This window comes from Tetrao urogallus (assembly GCF_951394365.1).
Source record: "Tetrao urogallus genome assembly, chromosome: 3".
NCBI lineage: Eukaryota > Metazoa > Chordata > Aves > Galliformes > Phasianidae > Tetrao > Tetrao urogallus.
The window spans coordinates 59102129-59121533 of NC_136815.1; the positions used below are offsets into that span (position 1 = coordinate 59102129).

Sequence of the window (19405 nt, forward strand, 5' to 3'; positions counted from 1 at the left end):
TGTTCCAGTTGCTGAAAATTTTGGCTGTTACATTCTTTTATGTTCTTTTCACAACTGGAAAACAAACTCTTAAAGTTTCTCTGTTTTCTGAGAATGATTTCCGTTGTTTCATTCAGATTTTTCAATAATGAGAGTAGAAAAAAGAGAGTTAAAAAACCACCTGAGTCTTTCAACCACTGGTATTACTAATTTATGATTATCACAGGTCTGACAGTACCTGAAATCTTGTTTTAGACTTCAGCTGCTAAATTTAGTGGGTTTTCTTTTTTTAACGTTTACTTTCTTTTTAGACAAGTTTGTAGTGAAAGGTTAAAAAATGAAAGTTCCTAAGTGAAAAATGAAAGGAACAAATACAAAATATTCAATTTTATTCTTTTTAAGCTCACATCATTATCATGATACTTGAAAAGTATTTTGGAGAGCTAGATTTGCAATTTTAAGAACTGTTTCATTCACATACGCATTTTTGAGAGGTCAGTGTTCCTAGTGAATGAAATGAAGTAAGCTGGTTGTTAGGTACAATCAAAGTTTAGGAGAGTATATGAGCTGGGAAGAGTTTTGACCACAGCAGCAATATTTTTTCACAATAGCCTGTGGTTATTGGTCTGTAACATGTTTTTTCTTTCTCCACAAGCCACCCTGTACTCATATACGTGATTGGAGGGCACTTCATAACATTATGTCAGGAGGAAGCTCTTCTGACCAGTATGACCCTCATGAGGTAGCAAGAAAAGAATTTGACAAGATCTAAATCAGCTTGCCATAAGATACTGAAGTGTCTTCAGAGTTTCTCCAACACTACTGCTCTCTTTCTTTGGTGCCATTCAGTGCCATGTTAAGAATTAATGGACTTCAAAGTTCATATGGAATTCACTTTTATTATTGCCCCACTTTAAAATATTTAGGCTTTGAAGAGAGAAAAGATAAACAATAACTACCAAATACATTCCATCATTCATTGTGATCAGAATAAGAAAGCAACCCTTCCATTGGATATTTTAATGTAATTCCTTCAACTGGTAGTAATTTTGTCATTACATATTTTCTATTAGGACTTGAATCTCACCAGTATGCTTGTTGACAATGCTACAGTCAGTGAATGGAACCTCCAGGGTCTTCCAAATGATGACCTTTCAATTCAGAATGGCATAATAGTCACCAAAGCATCTAGATATCCTTTGCTGATTGATCCACAAGGTCAAGGAAAGATCTGGATTAAGAATAAAGAAAAGAATAATGGACTACAGGTAAATGCTTCACTTAATATGGTCTTGCTGGGATTACATTTTTGGTTAATCAGAGTCTAACTTCATCCCTCAGTTTCACTTGGACTAAAAAGATACTATTTTTGTTGAAACAGGTACACCTATTTTACAGCAGAGCTAAAAATGCAGTGTGATGTGACATAATACACTGTTTAAAAACTGTGTTCTATGCCTCTAGATATTTTAATTTTTTGAAAAATTGTAATTTAATTATTTTAATCTGAATTATTTTTCAAAGAGTAGTAGTGCCTGCAAGATGAAGTTTTTGTTTTAAAAAACATATCTATCCCAGTTTGCTTTCTGATAAGCAACCCCCAAACCATGTCAAAACAGGTGCTTGGAAAGGCTGTTCAATTCTAATCTCAAAGACTTACATTAAATTTGTTAAATTTATTAAATAAATGAAAAACAATCAATGTGATTCTTAGTAAGTTTAAGACTTGATATTGTGAAATGGAAACTGAATTGTAAATTCGATATCTGATGTGGAATATGCAAGATTGATACTTGACCAAACACTATCAATACCTGCTTTACATTATGTTTCAAACATAAATCCACTAATGTTTAAAAGGTATTAAGAAAATGCAGTAATAATATATATACAGAGATAGTAGACAACTAAATATGTATATAGCAGTAAAGAAAACAAGCAAGAGTGATCCCATGTTCCTTTAAGCTTTATGGTTCTTTCCATCTTCCGACTCGACACTCTATGATCCTATGATATCCTGGGATAAGTATGATTTTTGAAAGCTGCAATACATTTTGTACTGTTTTTCTATGTGCTTATAAATGCATGCTATGTTGTGAACGAATCTTCCTAGGTTACAGCTATGAACCACAAGTTCTTCAGAAGCCATATAGAAGACAGCCTGTCCCTTGGCCGACCCCTGCTAATAGAAAACATTGGAGAGGAACTTGATCCTGCTCTAGATAACATCCTGGAAAAAAATTTCATAAAATCTGGTTCAGCACACAAAGTAAGATGAATTGTTAACATAAAGCAAAAAAAACCACCAAACACATAGGGCAGGTGCTGGGTATGTGAAAGTCTGGATGATATGAAGATTCATACCTTCACTATGCTGAAAAAGATAAGCAGTGAACTCATGGGTTTTCTTATTTGCTTAAAAAGTGTTCTGAAATAATAATGAAAAAGATTTAATCTGTTTTTCGTGGATAAAATGACTGTTTTTCTGATTTTAACTTTTAAAAACTAGGTTGTTTTTGTTATTATTTTCAGGTGAAAGTAGGTGACAAGGAGGTAGATCTCATGAAAGGGTTTACGCTTTATATGACAACAAAATTGGCTAATCCTGCCTATACTCCAGAAATCAGTGCAAGAACAACAGTGATTGACTTTACTGTTACTGTGCAAGGGTTGGAAGATCAGCTCCTTGGCCGTGTTATCCTCACAGAAAAACAGGTATGAAGTCATTTGCAAGATTTGTGTAGAGGAAAGACTTGTTTGCACAATGAGTGTATTGGCTGAAATCAAATGCAAGAACAAAAATGCCCATTTAAGTTTATTTTAGTGTTTGGTTTTTTTTTTTTTCTGAAGGACGGTGTGGAGCTGGTTCTTAATTGAATTGAAGGAACCTAAACATTTGTTATAAGATCTGGCATTGGAAAGAGAAAAAAGAAAATTATTCATTAAAAATACGTCATGTGCATATACGTGACTTACACAAAGCATTTTTATTCCTTCATATAAAGCAAATGCTCCTCTTTCAGTCAGAAACGTCTTTTATTTCTGAATTCTTTTTTAAACTTAATTTGAATTAAATGAATAAATGCTTATGAATTCAAACTACTTTTGCCAGCCAGCTCGAGGCTGCAAGAAGATATGTAATTTTTAAGGAGCCCTCAAAACAGACTTGACTGTGCTTGCAATCAGATTTCCATTGATTATATGGAAACAAATATAAGAAAGAGTATTTTCTCATAGGTGTTTCTCAGAAATTTAATTTCATAATACAATATCTGAGACATCCTCCAAAACAATTCCTGTTCTTAAGTCATTCCTATTTTTTTTTGTATGTTCTAATTTAACTGACTACCCAAAAACTTGGAGGTCAATTCATCATAGACACTGGGGACAAATGTGGATGTGGTTTGTTTTTTTCATTTTTATTATTTTATATTTTACTGTGGCAGCCAGCCAATAAATACATAATATTGTTCAGTTATTCTAACATGAAATATTTGCTTGTTTTCCCATTAAAATGAAAGCATGGAAGTTGTATTTTATAACAAATGGAATGTCTTATATATTTCAAAATGAGTATTTCGTAATTGTGTTTTTGGAAAGAAAAAGTAACAAATTTTGGGTTAACAGAGCTGCTGCTTTCAAATTAAAAAAAAAAAAAAAAAAAAGATTGGTTTGCACAGAATAGTTTAGAATAGGTTACACATGAAAATGTCAAGGTGGGTTTCGAATATCTGGGACTCCACAGTGTTTCTGGGCAGCTTGTTCCAGCACTCTGTAGCACTCAAAGTAAAAAAAATTTCCTCAAGTTCATGTGGAACTTCCTATATTCCAGTTTCTTCCCATCGCCCCTTGTTCTGCCACTGGGCAAAGCTGAGAAGAACCTGGCCCCATCTGCTTTACTCCTGCCCTGTTGGGAGTAAAAGCCTCGTCATAAGGGAGGTGCTTCAGGCCTCTAATTATCTTTGTATCTCTTCACTGTTCTCTTTCTAGAAGTCTTCTGTCTTTCTTGAACTGAGTACTCCCATTATAGCCTTACCAGGGCAGAGTAGAGAGGGAAGAGAACCTCCCTCATCATGCTGGCCATGCTCTTTTTAATGCACCTCTGGATACCATTGGCCTTCTTGACCACAAGAGCATACTGCTGCCTCACGGTCAGCTTGTTGTCTACCAGAACACCCAGGTTCCTTCTCTGCAGAGCTCCTGTCCAGCAGGTCAGCCCCTAACCTGTACTGATGCATACGATTATTCCTTCTCTGATGCAGGGCTCTGCACTTGCGCTTGTTGAAATCAGGTTCCTCTCCACTCAACTCTACAGTCTGTCCAGATCTTGCTGCATGGCCGCACAGCTTTCTGGTATGTCAGCCACTCCTCCCAGCTTTGCATCATCAGCAAACTTACTGAGGGTGGACTCTGTGCTTTCATCCAGGCCATTGACGAACAAGACTGGACCCAGCACTAACCCCTGGGGAACACTGCTAGTTACAGGCCTCCAATTAATCTCTGTGCTGCTGATCACAAGCCTCTGAGTTTTGCCAGCCAGCCAGTTCTCAATTTACCTTGTCCACTTATCGATCTCACACTTTCTAAGCTTATCTATGAGGATGTTATGGGAGACAGCATCAAAAGCCTTGCTGAAGTCAAGGTACACAACATCTGCTGCTCTCTCTTGATCTACCCAGCTCGTCATGACATAGAAGGCTACCATAGAATGTCTTTTGAGTTGGAATGGATGCTTCAAGATCATCTAGTCCAACTCCTCTGCAAAGAACAGGGACACCTTCAGCTACATCTGGGCTGAAGGGCTCTGTGCTCAGAGTCCCATCCAGCCCAACTTTGAATGTCTCCAAAAATGGGGCTTCCACTACCTCTCTGCGCGACCTGTTCCAGTGCCTCACCACCCTTACTGTAAAAAGCTTCTTCCTTATGTCCAATCTAAATCTCTCCTCTTTTAGTTTGAAACTATTTTACCTTATCCTATCACCACTGAGCTTGCTAAAGAATCTCTCCCCTTCTTTCTATGGCCCCCCTTTAGATACTCAAAGACTGCTTTCAGATCTCCCCAGAGCCTTCTCTTCTCCAGGCTGAACAGCCCCAGCTCTCTCAGCCTGTCCTCATGGGGGGGTGTTCCAACCCTTGGATCATGTTTGTGGCCCTCCTCTGGACACATTCCAACAGGCCCGTGCCTCTCCCGTACTGCAGACTCCACATCAGGTTGCAGTATGCCAGGTGAGGTCTCATAAGTGCAGAGTAAAAGGGCAGGATTACCTGCTGGCTATGCTTCTTTTGATGCAGCTCAGGACACAATTGGTTTTCTCATAGGCTGTGAAGGCATACTTGCTGGCTCATGTCCAATTTAATATCCACCAGTACCCCCAAATCCTTCTTGCATGTCTGTGCTCCCTCCTTACGTCCTTCAGCTTGTAATGATAATGCAGGTTGCCACGACTTAGGTGCAAGACCTTGTACTGAGATTTATTGAACCTCATGAAGTTCAATTCAATTGTGACCCTCAGGCATTTTGACTGCACAGCACAGCTTGTCAAGATGGTCGGATAGGTCAAGTATGATTTCCCTTTGGTGAATCCATGCCGACTACTCCTGATAATCTCCTTTTCTGCCACTTAGATGGAGACAACATCCAGAACAAGCTGCTCCATCACCTTCTCAGGGATGGAGGTGAAGATGACTGGCCTTAGTTCCCTGGGTATTCTTTAATACCCTTTCTGAAGACTGGTGCAACTCTGGCAGCCTTCCAGTCCTCAGGCACCTCTCTCATTCTCCATAACCTTTCAAAGATGGCAGGGAGTGGTTTGGCAATCAATTCTGAAAGTTTCCTTAGCACTCATGGGTATATCCCATTGGGGACTTTGGATTTCAGTGCATGAGTTTATTCTCAACCAAGAAAAAGTTTTCCTTTCCCCAGACCCTCTCTCTTATCTCCAGGGTCTGGGATTTCTGAGGGGCAGTCTTGGCAGTAAAAACGGAAGCAGAAAAAACAGTGTTCAGTAAGTCCTCCCTCTCAGTATACTTCATTATCTGAGAAGGCACCTACCTTATTCAGCAGTTGGCTCCAATGCTTAACCCAAGGGATACCTTCAGGTATGTCCTTGAAGAAGTCATTGTTGGCTTTCCTAAAATGCAGGGTTGCAACCCTACTTATTGCCTTTTTTCTTCATGTCAGATCCTGAACTCTGCTATCTTATGGTCACTGCAACCAGGGCTGCCCCTGGCCTTCACATTCACAGCCAGTCCTTTGTAAGAATAAGGTCCAGCAGCACACATTTCATTATTGGCTGCTCCACCACCTGCATCAGAAAGTTATCTTCAGCGCATTGCAGGAACTTCCTGGGCTATGTGTGCCTGGCTATGTTGTTTTTCTAGCACATATTTAGGGCAATTGAAGTCCTCTATGAGAACCAGTGCCTGTGGTCATGAAGCTACTTTCAACTGTTGATAGAAGGTCTCATCAACTTCCTCCTCCTCATCAGGCAATTGGTGATTATAGATCTCTGATGAGAGAAGGAGGTTTCAATGTCTTTTCAAGACAGAAGCGATTTCTCATGGCCTGCAGAGAAGCTTCTACTTTTAAATGCTCAGATAAAAAGTGGTGCAAGTACCCTTTAGTCATATTGTTTTTCTTTTCCTGGACAAAACCGTTACAGAATTCACACTGAATGTATATAAGAAATACAAGCTAGAAATTATTTACTGAAAAATATTCATCCAGTGCAGTGTATCAGCTGAAGGGAGCTGCAAGGGTAACTATTTAGTATTAGCATTAATTACTGCACAGGGACATCTTTGCAAGTGATCTACATTTATTAAACCATTCCATTTAGCAGGTATGAAGAAATCATGGTTTTTCTGTCTCAGTAAGAAATGAATGTTCTGCCATGGATAGCCAAGGGAGCTCTGATAAATTTTGTTCGAAGAAAAGACAGAGCATTAACAGAGAATCTGAAAAGCAGGTTTTCTATGAGAAACAAGAAGACAAATTTATGATCACTGAGCTAAAGTAATAGATTTAAGGGACCGAGACATTCTTAATGATTGTTACAGTGATCAATGAAATACATGATAAAAGAAGTTTTTTTTTTTTCTTTGTTTTTTTTTTTTTTTTTTTTTTTTCTTTAAAGATTGCTCCTCTAACTGTTTGGAAAAAAATGCTCATCAGCATCTTTTTCTACTTTGATAAATAAATTGCTGCCAATGTTTGGGTTCAGAGCAGCTAGTCTTTATGTTACAAATGTGGTCATGAAATCCACTTGCAAGCCAAAGCCTGGCATGTGATATATTTGCTCATTTTTTGAAAGATATGCTTTAAAATCTTACAAATAGAATGGGTAGGATGCCTGTTCTTAAATAAGCATGCCATAAATAGAATTTAAGCACATACATAAATGCATATGTAATTATTCTGCAGAACTGGTTCTATTGTGTAATTCTAACCTTTTTTTGTGTGTTAATGAAAAAGGAAAAAATGCAGAAACTGAATGATTGAGGCTTTAGTCATTCTCTTCTTTTAGGGCTCATTTATTTGTAGCTTCCACAGAGCTACATTCTGTAGCCTCAGAATATATTATAAACAGATTTCCAAATAAGAGGTTTGTGAGAGTGAAGAAATTTTTCACTCCCTCTCTGAAATACAAGAGAGCATTCCCTGTACTCTATAACTTCATACATCTCCTTGTTCTCTAACTTGTCACTTTGACAAGAATGAAAATAAACCGAAGCCGTAGGTTTAGGCAGACTGGTATTATTAACTGCCTTTTTCTTACAGGAATGTTGACTTGATTGATTAAATAAAGCACCTAGCAAGGGTGTCTCTAAGCTGTGTAGGACTGTGCAATGCAGATGCCTCATTTCACTTGGCATTGTGTTGATTTGTCTGTTATTGTCACTTGCCATCGCCTATAGATGCCTGTAGAAATTGCATACAAATTCCACATCACATAGATAATAATTGTTGTAGTATTTTCTGCTTTCTAAGCAGTGGAGGAGTGTATCTTGCAAAGTCACAGGATGACAAAAATTAGAAATGGAATAGGCCACCCAGTCAATTTCCTTAAAATGTAAAATCAGTCATTGCTGATTTTTGTATGCAAAAAATGCATACAATGCATTTTTCAGTCCTTTGTCTGATTTAATTTTAAGTACTTAATGTAATGTGGCTTTTATCATTTCCCATTGGAAGCCAGTTTCAGTGCTTTGTGCATCTTACTCTGAGGAAGCTTGTTCATGTAATTCTGATGCATATTCACTCCTCAGTATGCAGCATTAATCAAACAGATGTGGTATACATATAAATCACTCTAGCATATAATGATTCTGTATTTTATAGAAAAAGCAGGAAACCCTCTAATTTGTCATGCATTAAATCAAATTTTCTGTGTCATTTTACAGTTGTTTTTTTTTTTTTTTTAATTAATTAATGAAAATGCTTGATTTTCTGAGTACAGGAACTTGAGGCAGAAAGAGTCAAACTGATGGAGGAAGTGACATCTAACAGGAGGAGAATGCAGGAGCTTGAAGATAACCTACTCTTTCGCCTAACGAGTACAGAGGGCTCTTTGGTTGAAGATGAGTCTTTAATAGAAGTCCTAAGAATCACTAAAACAACAGCAGAAGAGGTAAATTTTGAATACCTTGCAGATGCATTTTGTAATTGTAATTTGAAGATTATCTCTGGAAAGATATTTTTGCTGTTTTTGCTTTCTAATTTAGAGTTTCTATGCAGCATTGTACTTCGTAATAAATAGTAGAAACTGTATCGTTGTCCATTGTAAAAATGTTGCAAAATTAAACTATTACCTGGATAATTCCCTATATTCCAGACTTACCTTGCAAGTGTTCATTTGAATCAAATCATGTTGTGCTTGGTGTTTGAGCACATGAAGACACAATTGCTTCTGTTGAAACACCAACAAAGCTTGACTGAAAATACCAATGTGATCTTAATCAAGACCTTTTCCTATTGCTTGTGCAGTATAAACCACAAATGACATGACTAAATCTGCATTGTCTTTTCAATTAATTCTAAGGTCAGCGAAAAATTAAGCATAGCAGCGGAGACAGAGGTGAAAATCAATGCTGCACGTGAAGAGTATCGGCCAGTTGCTGGTCGTGGTAGCATTCTTTATTTCCTAATTGTGGAAATGAGCTTGGTGAATGTCATGTACCAAACATCCTTACGGCAGTTTCTTGGCATTTTTGACCTGTCAGTGGAAAGATCTCAGAAATCTCAGATCACAGGAAAAAGGGTGTCGTATATAATTGAGCATCTCACCTATGAAGTCTTCAAGTATACAGTTCGAGGGCTGTATGAAAATCACAGATTCCTGTTTACATTGCTGCTGGCGTTGAAGATTGATTTGCAGGCCAAGAAAATTTCACACAGTGAGTTTGAGACACTGATCAAAGGTAATTTCTCCATAAATATTCCCTATTTGCATATGTCTGTGGACTGCCAAATTCAGATTTTGTGCTTACACTAGCACTGTGTTCTATCCATTAGGAGTGGTGATTTTTAACTGGTGACTGAATACATGTATATTGCAAAAGAGAAGTTTACAATATAAAATTTGCAAAACAAGCAACATAGACTGTTGTCAAAATAATGCTAAAATGAGTTTATTTAACAGTTTTGTGTTGGATAACAGGGAAAAAAAGGCTGTTATTTTGTAAAAGACCATGTAATTTTCCCTTGCATGCCTCTTTTTTTTTTTTTTGAGTTGCCACAAGCTTTCACCTGTTAACTTGGAGACAGTCAGCAAAATCTGTTTTGATTGCTGGTGAGCAAGCAGATGAAGGTGTGGGTACTCTGTACCACGTTTAAGTGTGATTGTGAAAGGAAAGTAGAAATTTTTTGGACATTGTAAAACATTGCTATGTATCACCTTCTCTACATTATGCTACCAGAGCATGTCACTGCTAAGACACAATGGCAAAATAAAAATTTTGTTAAGCTTATGAAGTTCTTGTGGGGGCAGACACTGTCTCTGAGATAAGCTAAGAACGGTCACAAATGAAGATAAGTTCAATCAGACTCTTGTATCCAAATATCTCAGCTTGCTCATTGAACACCAGCTTAACATTCAACTGTGACTCAGCTGCATTCGAAGTACGAATGGGCATGATGGTGGAGTGGTGGGTGAGCTGTTGAAGTTGCAGTCCTGGAAATGAGTATACCATGTGCTTTGTCATTCTGTAGTGTAGGTGAAAGGGGGCTAGACTAACCATGGATCCTTTCTACATCTGAACAGAACACTTGGGTTTAAGTATCATAGAAAAAGTATTGCTCTAGCTTCCCAGATAGAGGAAAAGAAACTCAATACTGAGATATCAACTTTGGGAGGCATTGAGACCATTCATTGTTCATTAAATAAGTCTTCTATGCATAATTCTAGGTCTCTATCCTGTTTTACAAAAATTTTTATCCCCCAAATAAAAAAATCAGCATTTTGGATTACTAGTTATTTTTTCTGCTTTAACAATGTTTTGTTTGTTTGTATTCCCCATATCATTATTTTGCTTTGCAGGAGGTGCCAGTTTGGATCTAAATTCTGTGGAACCGAAACCAAAAAAGTGGATCCTTGACATGACATGGCTCAATCTTGTGCAGTTGTCTAGCTTGTGCCCTTTTAACGAACTTCTGGTACAAATTGTTAGGAATGAGAAGGCCTGGAAAGCTTGGTTCGATGCAGAAGCACCTGAAAAAGCTGTTGTTCCTGATGGGTATGACAGCTTACTGGATCAATTCCATAAGCTTCTCCTTGTCCGTAGCTGGTGCCCTGATCATACTGTTGCCCAAGTAAGATATGCTTTCATTTGGTGTTTATGCTATGTGGCATCTCCTCTATAACTACTAATTCTAAATTATGTTGAAAAAAAAGAAGATACAATCTTTTTTTTTTTTTTTTTTTTTATATCTTCAGCTGCACTGAAAAGTAGTACTTCTGATTTTGCAACCACTTCTGATGTAGTGGTTGGTGACCCTGCACATAGCAGGGGGGTTGAAACTAGGTGATCTTGGAGGTCCTTTTCAACCCAGGCCATTCTATGATTCTCTGATTTTAAGATTCTATGATTTTCTTCCATATCTCAGCTTCATACATTGTATGTTGTAATAGCACACCGTATTTAGGGGCATTATCTTTTTTTCAGAAACCTTTTCTTCAACAGAATCCACATGGTTCCATCCTTCTTCCTTTCCTACACTTCAGCAGGCAAAGGAGAGAAGTGTGGGAACTTCACTTTCCACAGTCTAAACAGACCAAAATAATAAAGCTGCTACTGCTCATCCAGCAATACTTACATCATCCAGCACAACCACCTTTGAGAAAGAATGTGTCTGAACGGTGGTTTCAAATACTGTAATTATTTTAATTGTTGAGGAAAGAGGAGGTACTTTTCTGTTATTATATTCTTTATCTCTTCTTTCCCTACTGTCTTTCCAAACACTGTAACATTTCACCTCTTTTCAGTAGGACAAAAGTCACAGTAATGGAAAGTTTATTGATGGATGTATTTTTTTTGAATCTGGCATCTGGCTCAGTCTCCTTTGATCTTGGGTGTTTCTTTCCATAATGCACACCTCAGTTAGTTGTTTGCACAGTTGGAAAATCATGGCTTTCGAAAAAGTCTTTCTTACACCTTAGAAATCCTTTATAACTTTGAAATCCTTGTAGAAAATGTCCATGAAAAGAGGAAAATGGAGGCATAGAAAAGGCTGAGACCTTTAAGACTACGGTCTGAGCTGTGTTTATTTTTTGTAGAAATAGATACTAAGCATAGGGAAACTTCTGTTTGCATTTTCAACATATATATGGAAGACTGTAAGATAGTTGAAAAATTTGTCCACTCTGCTATGCTGTAGATCCAGTGTCAACAATACTTACTTAGAGGAGCCAATGGGGCAGGTAACAAGCAGCTCTTTCACTTGGCTATCTACCGACCCAGTAAATTAAAAATAAAATATTTATGGTTTTGGTAGCTTTGTTTTGTTCTGATTTGTTTTTCAGGCTCGACACTACATTGCAGAATCCCTTGGTGTGAAATACACAGAAGGATTTATACTTGAAATGGAAGCAATGTGGTCAGAAAGTGACTGTCGAACACCTCTGACATGCTTTTTATCAGTGGGGTCTGACCCCACTGAAAATATAGAACGTCTTGCAAAATCAAAGGTATCTTAATCTGTGTTTGCTAGAGCTGATAAAGACATATAAAATGTCTCTCTCTTGAACTAGAAATGTTATTTCCATGTTTTATGTCTGTTCTAGTTGTGAAATTTTTATTCATACAATGTTTTCTGCAAGTTAATTTTGGACCAGTAGCCAACATGAATATTCTGAGGAAATGAAAACGTTACTTTCCTGCTTTTTCTGGGTGTTTTATTCCAATCAGCCCTCTGTCTTCATGCGGCAGACCAGGACAGTCCATTACTTAGTGAAAACACTTAGCTATAAGAACAAAGTATTACTTGCGGTGTGTGCTGCATCCCATTCACTGCTGGAGATCACAGTAAAGACAGTTATAGGAAGAACAGAAATATAAATAAGCAATATAAAAATTTAGAGATAGACAGAATGATTTTGGAGACCCTATCCATCAATTCACTTGAAGGATAAATTCAACATTTCTTACAGCACTCCATGCTTTGTGTTTTATAATTCACAGTGTAGACTGTAGATGCAAATATAATTGTCCTGAGAATAAGTTATTCACAGTTGTTCTCCATAACTTTTCCTTCTTGATAGAATGTATCTTCATTTATAGGTGCAGAATTTTTTACACGCTTAGTAAAATTCACTGGCAAAAATGAGAACTGCAACAAATCTCTGGGTTATTAATTAGCAAGTTCAGGTGCTCATCCTTGAAAACCAGGCTTCTCTTATTTTATTTATCTGATTGTTACATGGAATGTTTAAAGGTAGGATCTAACTCTGCCATCAGTGCTTAATGTTTGGAATCTTAGGTCAGGTTGTTGACATGACCCTTGTCCCAAAACCAGAGAACCAGCCAATGTATCAATGTAGGGAAAAAGGTAGTTGGATCAGCAGGATTTTTATACTTAGTGGAAGCAGTGTGTTGGAAGAACAATATTTTTCCTATTCATAAAATACTGACTGCAAGAATATTTATAGCTTGGAAATGAACAATTTTTGAGTCCCTTATATGTTAGTTGTTTCTGATTGGAGTCTGTTTTGTTGTTTTTGTTTGTGGGTTGTTTTTTTTTTCATGGCCTATGGCATGAATACCAATTTGAGTATCAGTTTTGTAATGGTGTTTTCTGTCACCTATTTTGCCCTTCAATGTGCATATCCTGCAAATCAGTTTCCTAGATAGGTACTTAAGCTCTCTCTGATAGGAGTTATTTTTTGTAATCAATAAAGAGTGGTGCCTCTGAAAGCATTTCAGAGCACATGATTGAAATGTAACTCTGTCTTCCGTCCAGGAGCTGAGCTTTTCTATCCCACTGGTCAGGAGTGAAGTGTGCTAAACTCCCTACAGAGTCTCTTGAAGTCAGCTGGTCGCTTAAGTTGGAGTCACTGAAGTCAGCAGTGGGGCAAACAAAATACTCTCCAGTTCTGTCAAATCCTAAGAAAGACCTTAGTCAGTCTGGGGCAAATGCTCATAGAAAGTGTTCTCTAATTCTGGCTGTCAAGAAAACAGGTTTTCTTGTCATTCTGAGAATGTATTGCCGTGGGCAGTCTTAAAATGTTTTCATGTTTTAAGGAAGCATAGATAGAATAATAATAAGTCAGGCTGAAAATGATATTAACAACATAAAACAATTATCTACAGTTGGAGATGTTCAAATTAATAACCAGAATTTATCTTTCGCTCTAAAATTTTATCTTCAGATGACCACTTCTCAAAGAAATGGAAACATTAGCTGTGACTCCTGAGCTATATAATCACCCTTATAAAGCTAGCTAGATCTATTTTAAAACTAGTTGGATTTATGTCCCCAGTGCTTTCACTTGAACTTGGAGTGAAAATTCAACCTTCTGAATTAAAAAATGAAATTCACAATGCCTAGCATTTTTACTAGATATTTTAATTGTTATTCTATTTATTTTTTATGTAGGGACTGATGCATAGAACCTTCAGAAAAACTGTTAGAGACACTGGGATGACTAAAATTATAGTAATTTCATCAGCATTAAGATGACACTGATATACTGGTATGACTCACTATTTACAGAAGCATTCTGTAGGCGAACATTTTGATAAAAGTCTTTTAGAAGGAATAAAAGAAGAACAGTCTGTAGTGAAAAAATATTTTTTCCTTCTCTTGATGTTTCTATAACCTTTAATGAGTGTACACTTGAGAGGTAACATTGCTAAGAGGAGCAAATTATGAGCAGATGCATTAAGGAATATTGAACTAGCTGAATATCTGTGCAGTCTGCAGGGGTGGTGGTAGCGTCTGACTTACAGGCTTGCTGGCTGTACTCAGATATTCCTTAGAAAAGAGGTTTTTTGTTCTTCTACACGTGGCTTCACAGCTTATTCAGCTTTACTTGTTTCACACTATTTAGTTTTCCTTCTTTTGGCTGGAGTTTCATTTTTATACTGATCTGAGAGCAGGATATAACTACTTTCTAATCTTCGGTGTTTTCTTCTTAAATCTTTTTCCAGGATGTGGAGGATCATACACAGTAGCTGTGTTTATGCAATTCAGTAAAATCAGGTCAGGATCTGTTCTCTGACCCTAAGGTGAAACGACCCATCACACCCTGTGTCCATATGGTTAAACTTTCTTTCCTACAGCCTCATCCACACTGTTTAGGACTGGATGACTTTCTTCCTTCAGTTTTGTTTCACAATGGCAGTCCGTAGCAGGAAAACCTAACATTAACCTTTCCAGCTTTTAGCCAGATGAAGATATGTCCAGGCTGGTAAGTCTTTATGAAGCTCAAAGCTCACGGCATGAGGGATAGTCAGCTGTATGTCTTGGGCTGGAAACTCTTCATGAAACTAAGTCTTTTCATCAGTTCTCTTGCCTCCAACTCCACCTGTATTTAGAATGTATGTGGAATAATGTATTCAAGTGAATTTGAGAACTCTAATTTTCCCGGTTAGGAGCCAGGCAGCCAACCTAAGTCAGGGGATCGCTTATTAACAAGTAAGGACAGTAAGAAATATAAGCAAGAGGGAGTTTTTTCTGCATTTTATTTACAGAACTGCATAGTCCTAGTAACAACCTGGCCAGTTTTTCTTTTTCAAATACCTTCCTGAGGTCTTCTTTCATCTTATGCTTTTCTTTTTTCTCTGTTTTGATATGATCAATTCCCATTGATGTTAGTGGTTTTCCTTGTGGCACAGTGTCACTGTCTATTGGCTTATAGAAGCAATAAATCATGCGGCCAATCATTGCAAAGAATTATATTTTAAAAAATTCAAAATAAAAATTTTTTACTTTCCAGAACATTCCCTGTCGTGCCATTTCAATGGGTCAGGGCCAGGAAGTCCATGCAAGGCGCCTGTTAAATCAGTGCATACAAGATGGAGGATGGCTACTTCTACAGAACTGCCACCTTGGCTTACTGTTTCTTAATGAATTAATGGACACCATCACAACAACAGAATCAATGAGTGAAGGTTTCAGGACCTGGATAACTACAGAGGCTCACCCAGAGTTTCCTATTAATCTTTTACAGTCATCCATCAAATTTACTAACGAACCACCTCAAGGTAGGAAACCATGCTTTTCTTGGGGGAGTGTAGAAAAGGGGGCTTAATTTTATTTCCTCTCTGTATCACTGAAATCCACACTATGTTTTAGTCTTTATTCTCTCAAAGTGCTAAATACAGCACTTTGTAAGTCGGTCTTGCATTGTGTAAAGCATAATTCTTTTGGGGAGAAAATTGACTTTGGTTTGTAACAGAAATTGACTGTATTTTGTTGTTTGGGTAGACCCTATGAATGTTGACAGTGGAACTTTCTTAAACTTGGTGCATGCTGCCACTCTTTTCTTGCCATCCTGTTGACCCTACCCAAGGATGCAGAGGAGAACTGATCCTGTGCTCTTCTGAGCAATGAAATTGAAGGACACTTCTGAACACTTGACCTCAGTGTCCCACACTGCAGTATGTAGCTGTGGCTTGTTGCTTTTTCTTATGTCGTCTGGCACTGCTGCAAAGAGTCTGATCCCAGCATCCCTGTTATTGCCCTTCAAGTATTTGTTGATCACCCTTTAGCTTCTGCAACCAACAAGAGAGTAAATATGAACTTCTGGTGGATCTGAATAGAGGGGTTTACTGAAGAACCAGTTTTGGGCAGACACTGTCTCATGTATGCAGACACTGCTGCCCTTCAGTATTCACAGTTTAAATTGTTCTTCACATATCTGTTTTTGCAGGTCATGCACTCTTAGCTCCAAGCCATATTTATAGGTTTCTCCTGTTTCTCCACATCTATTTTGCATGCCAAAAGTGGACATTGTTTCTGAGGGGGGAAGCCTGATCATTACTAAGGAGAAAGTGATGATGACTTCATTTGGTCTGCTGGCTATGCTCCTTTTAAGGTTGCCTGCTATCTGATTTGCCTCATTTTCTGTGAGTTCGTTAGCAGACCAGATGCTTATCAGTAGGACTCAGGCAGTCAGATGTCAGGATATACAAATGTATGGGATTGTTCTGCCACAAATGCAGGACTTTTCACTTCTTGTTGAACTTCACTCAGGTACTGTTTGTGAAGTCTTCAGCGCTCTAAAGATCCATCTGAATTGCTGCTCCGCTATTTAGTATGTCAACCACTCTTTATTATTATCTGCAAATTTGTTGCCTTTTGTCTCCTTTTTCAAGCAACTGATGAAGATAATGACCAATATCTGTTCTTGGTGTACTTGGCTTTTCCATGGCTGTCAGGAAACCATAAGCCATTTATTACTTACTAATCTTTGAGACTATAGCCAACCTACTGGCTTTCTATGATGAGATGATGGGTTTACTGGATGAAGGACAGCAAAGAGTGTTGTTATCTTGACTTGAAAAAGGCTTTGACACTACCGCCCATAGAATCCTTAGAGACACACTAATGAAGTGGAGATTTCACAAGTGTAGACTGAAAATTGTATCATAGAATCTTAGAATCACAAGGTTGGAAACGACCTATAAGATCATCTAGTCCAACCGTGTCCTCATCACCATTGCCACCACAAGCACTAAACCATATCATGCAGCACGTCATCCAGACGCCTCTTGAACACTGCCAGGGACAGCGATTCCATCACCTCTCTGGGCAGCCATTCCAGTGCCTGACCACTCTTTGAGAGAAAAAGTTCCTCCTTATGTCTCATCTAAACCTCCTCTGATATAACTTGCGGCCATTACCCCGTGTCATGCTCGTTGCCTGGGAGAAGCAGCCAAATCCCTCTTCACCTCCCTTCATGAGGTTGTTAAGTGCAATGAGGTATGAAGTGCTGGGCTCAAAATGTTGTGGTCAGCTGCACAAATCCATCTGGAGAGCTGGACCTTGGGGGTTGATACTGGGGCCACTAATATTTTACATTTTCACTGATGACCTGGACAGTGCGAGAGAGTGTACCCTCAACAAGTATATACAGATGATACAAAACAGTAAGAAAGCACTGATATACCAGATGGTCATGTTATTGTTCAGTGGGAGGCTGACAGGCTGGAGAAATGGGATAACAGAAATCTGTTGAACTTCAGCATAGGGAAATGCCACTGGAGAGAAAGAACTCCATACACATATACATGACGGGTCCATGCAGCTCACAGCTTTGCAGAGAAGGACATGGAGCTCCTGATGGATATAAAGTGGAACATGAGCCAGCAATACACCTTTGGAGCAAAGATGGCCTGCAGCAGTACTATGCTGCTTTAGGAAGATCATTTCTGGAAGGCTGAGGGAGGTGATACTTCTGTACTGAAAACATGCTGAAAGAATATCTGGAGTGGTCTGTCCAGGTCTGAGCTTCTCAGTGCAGAAAACATGGACATACTGGAACATGTAGTTCCAGTATGAGGAAGTCAAGTGAGGGGTCATATTCAGATACTGAGTGAACTACAGCATTTGACGTATGAGGAAAGGCTGAGGGAGCTATGATTGTTTAATTCTGAGAAAGGAAGGTTCAGAGACACCTCATCAATGCAAATATACATTCGATGGGAGGGAGTAAAGAAAACAGCAAGACTTTGCATTGGTGCCAAGTGAAAGAGGGAAAGGGATGGACATAAGTAGAAATCCAGGCAATTTCTGTATAGCAGTAGAAAAAAGAACAAGTGTGAGGATGGTCTCTGTAGACTGGAACAGTTTGTTCAGATTTTTTAAACTCTCCCTCCTCATAACCCACCTGGACAAAGTTCTGAGTGACAAGCTTTGGCTGATCCAGCTTTGAGAAGGAGTGTTGGCCAAGAGGCCCCTTCCAGCCTCACCTGTATGGCATGATTCTGTGTGATATGAGATAATCCATCTTTTCTTAGTCTCTAATTGATAGCTGTCCTACTGCTGACTGCCCCTCTCTTACTCAAACTACGCTGCTAGCTGCAGATGTCATTTTTATATTTATAGGAGCAATTTACCATGCTGCTAATTGTATATGATGGGGAAGGGCTGTATTTGTGCATGTCACTCTGAAAGTAACAACTCCTATTTTTTTCCATGGAAACTACAACAGATAAAAAAACAAAATAACACTATTTGATAGAGCAAAATCTCAGCTATAAAACACTATTTTTCAACATATTCAGCACCATCAGAAGGTGGCTTGTATTTCATGTCTCTGTCACCACCACTGAAATGCACTACCCACTACCTCACCATGTTCACATCATGACCGCTGTTGGATCTCCATAAATGTTCAGCAAGTGCTGATGAATGTCAATGGGTGCAATTTTTTCTGCATGGAGGATTCAGTGACACAGCTTTGCTTCACATGCACTTCTGTGTCAGATGCCATTCTGTCAGACTGCCCCTCTGTTGCCATCTGTCACATGGCAATATTGGAGTATTGGTGAGAAGATTCAACCTCTACTGCCATACACCAACATCCATCCCTGTTATAGCAGGCCAACATAATAAAGTAGCAGCCCTCATGTTTTGAACTCTAGCAGAATGAATCCTCAATCCTAACACTTACTCTGTCTTGTAACTCCCTCATCTTTGACTGTGTAATGCATTAACTTGCCCTGCATTTATATGCATGTTAGCACTGATTTCAGTTAATGAAGTCAGCGGGGGCTGAAAATTTGTATCCAAGGTCAAATTTAATCCCTCAGTCACTTAAAACTCTTATTTCAGTATTCATCCTTTGCATACTAGTAAGGTTTCTAACCAAAGCGTTTGATTGGAGTGAAAGGCATCCTCTTTCAGTGTACATACTTCATTCTCAAGAGCAGTTAGTCTCTTGATAAAAATTTCTCATCTCTTTCTCTTCTCCTCCACCCTTTT

The 19405-nt window shown here is 38.3% G+C and overlaps 1 protein-coding gene across 1 annotated transcript in view; it reads left to right on the forward strand.

Annotated features, from left to right (window-relative positions):
- The window catches only part of LOC306945115 (dynein axonemal heavy chain 5-like), a gene marked incomplete at both ends in the record, with an annotated part of 145964 nt that overhangs the window by 97041 nt on the left and 29518 nt on the right, over positions 1–19405 (forward strand). The window contains 8 exons of the mRNA XM_079533823.1: positions 1053–1247; positions 2093–2248; positions 2512–2694; positions 8439–8609; positions 9021–9399; positions 10518–10789; positions 12000–12164; positions 15414–15681. Coding sequence (XP_079389949.1) covers positions 1053–1247; positions 2093–2248; positions 2512–2694; positions 8439–8609; positions 9021–9399; positions 10518–10789; positions 12000–12164; positions 15414–15681 — 1789 coding nt within the window. The remainder of the gene's footprint in view (positions 1–1052; positions 1248–2092; positions 2249–2511; positions 2695–8438; positions 8610–9020; positions 9400–10517; positions 10790–11999; positions 12165–15413; positions 15682–19405) is intronic.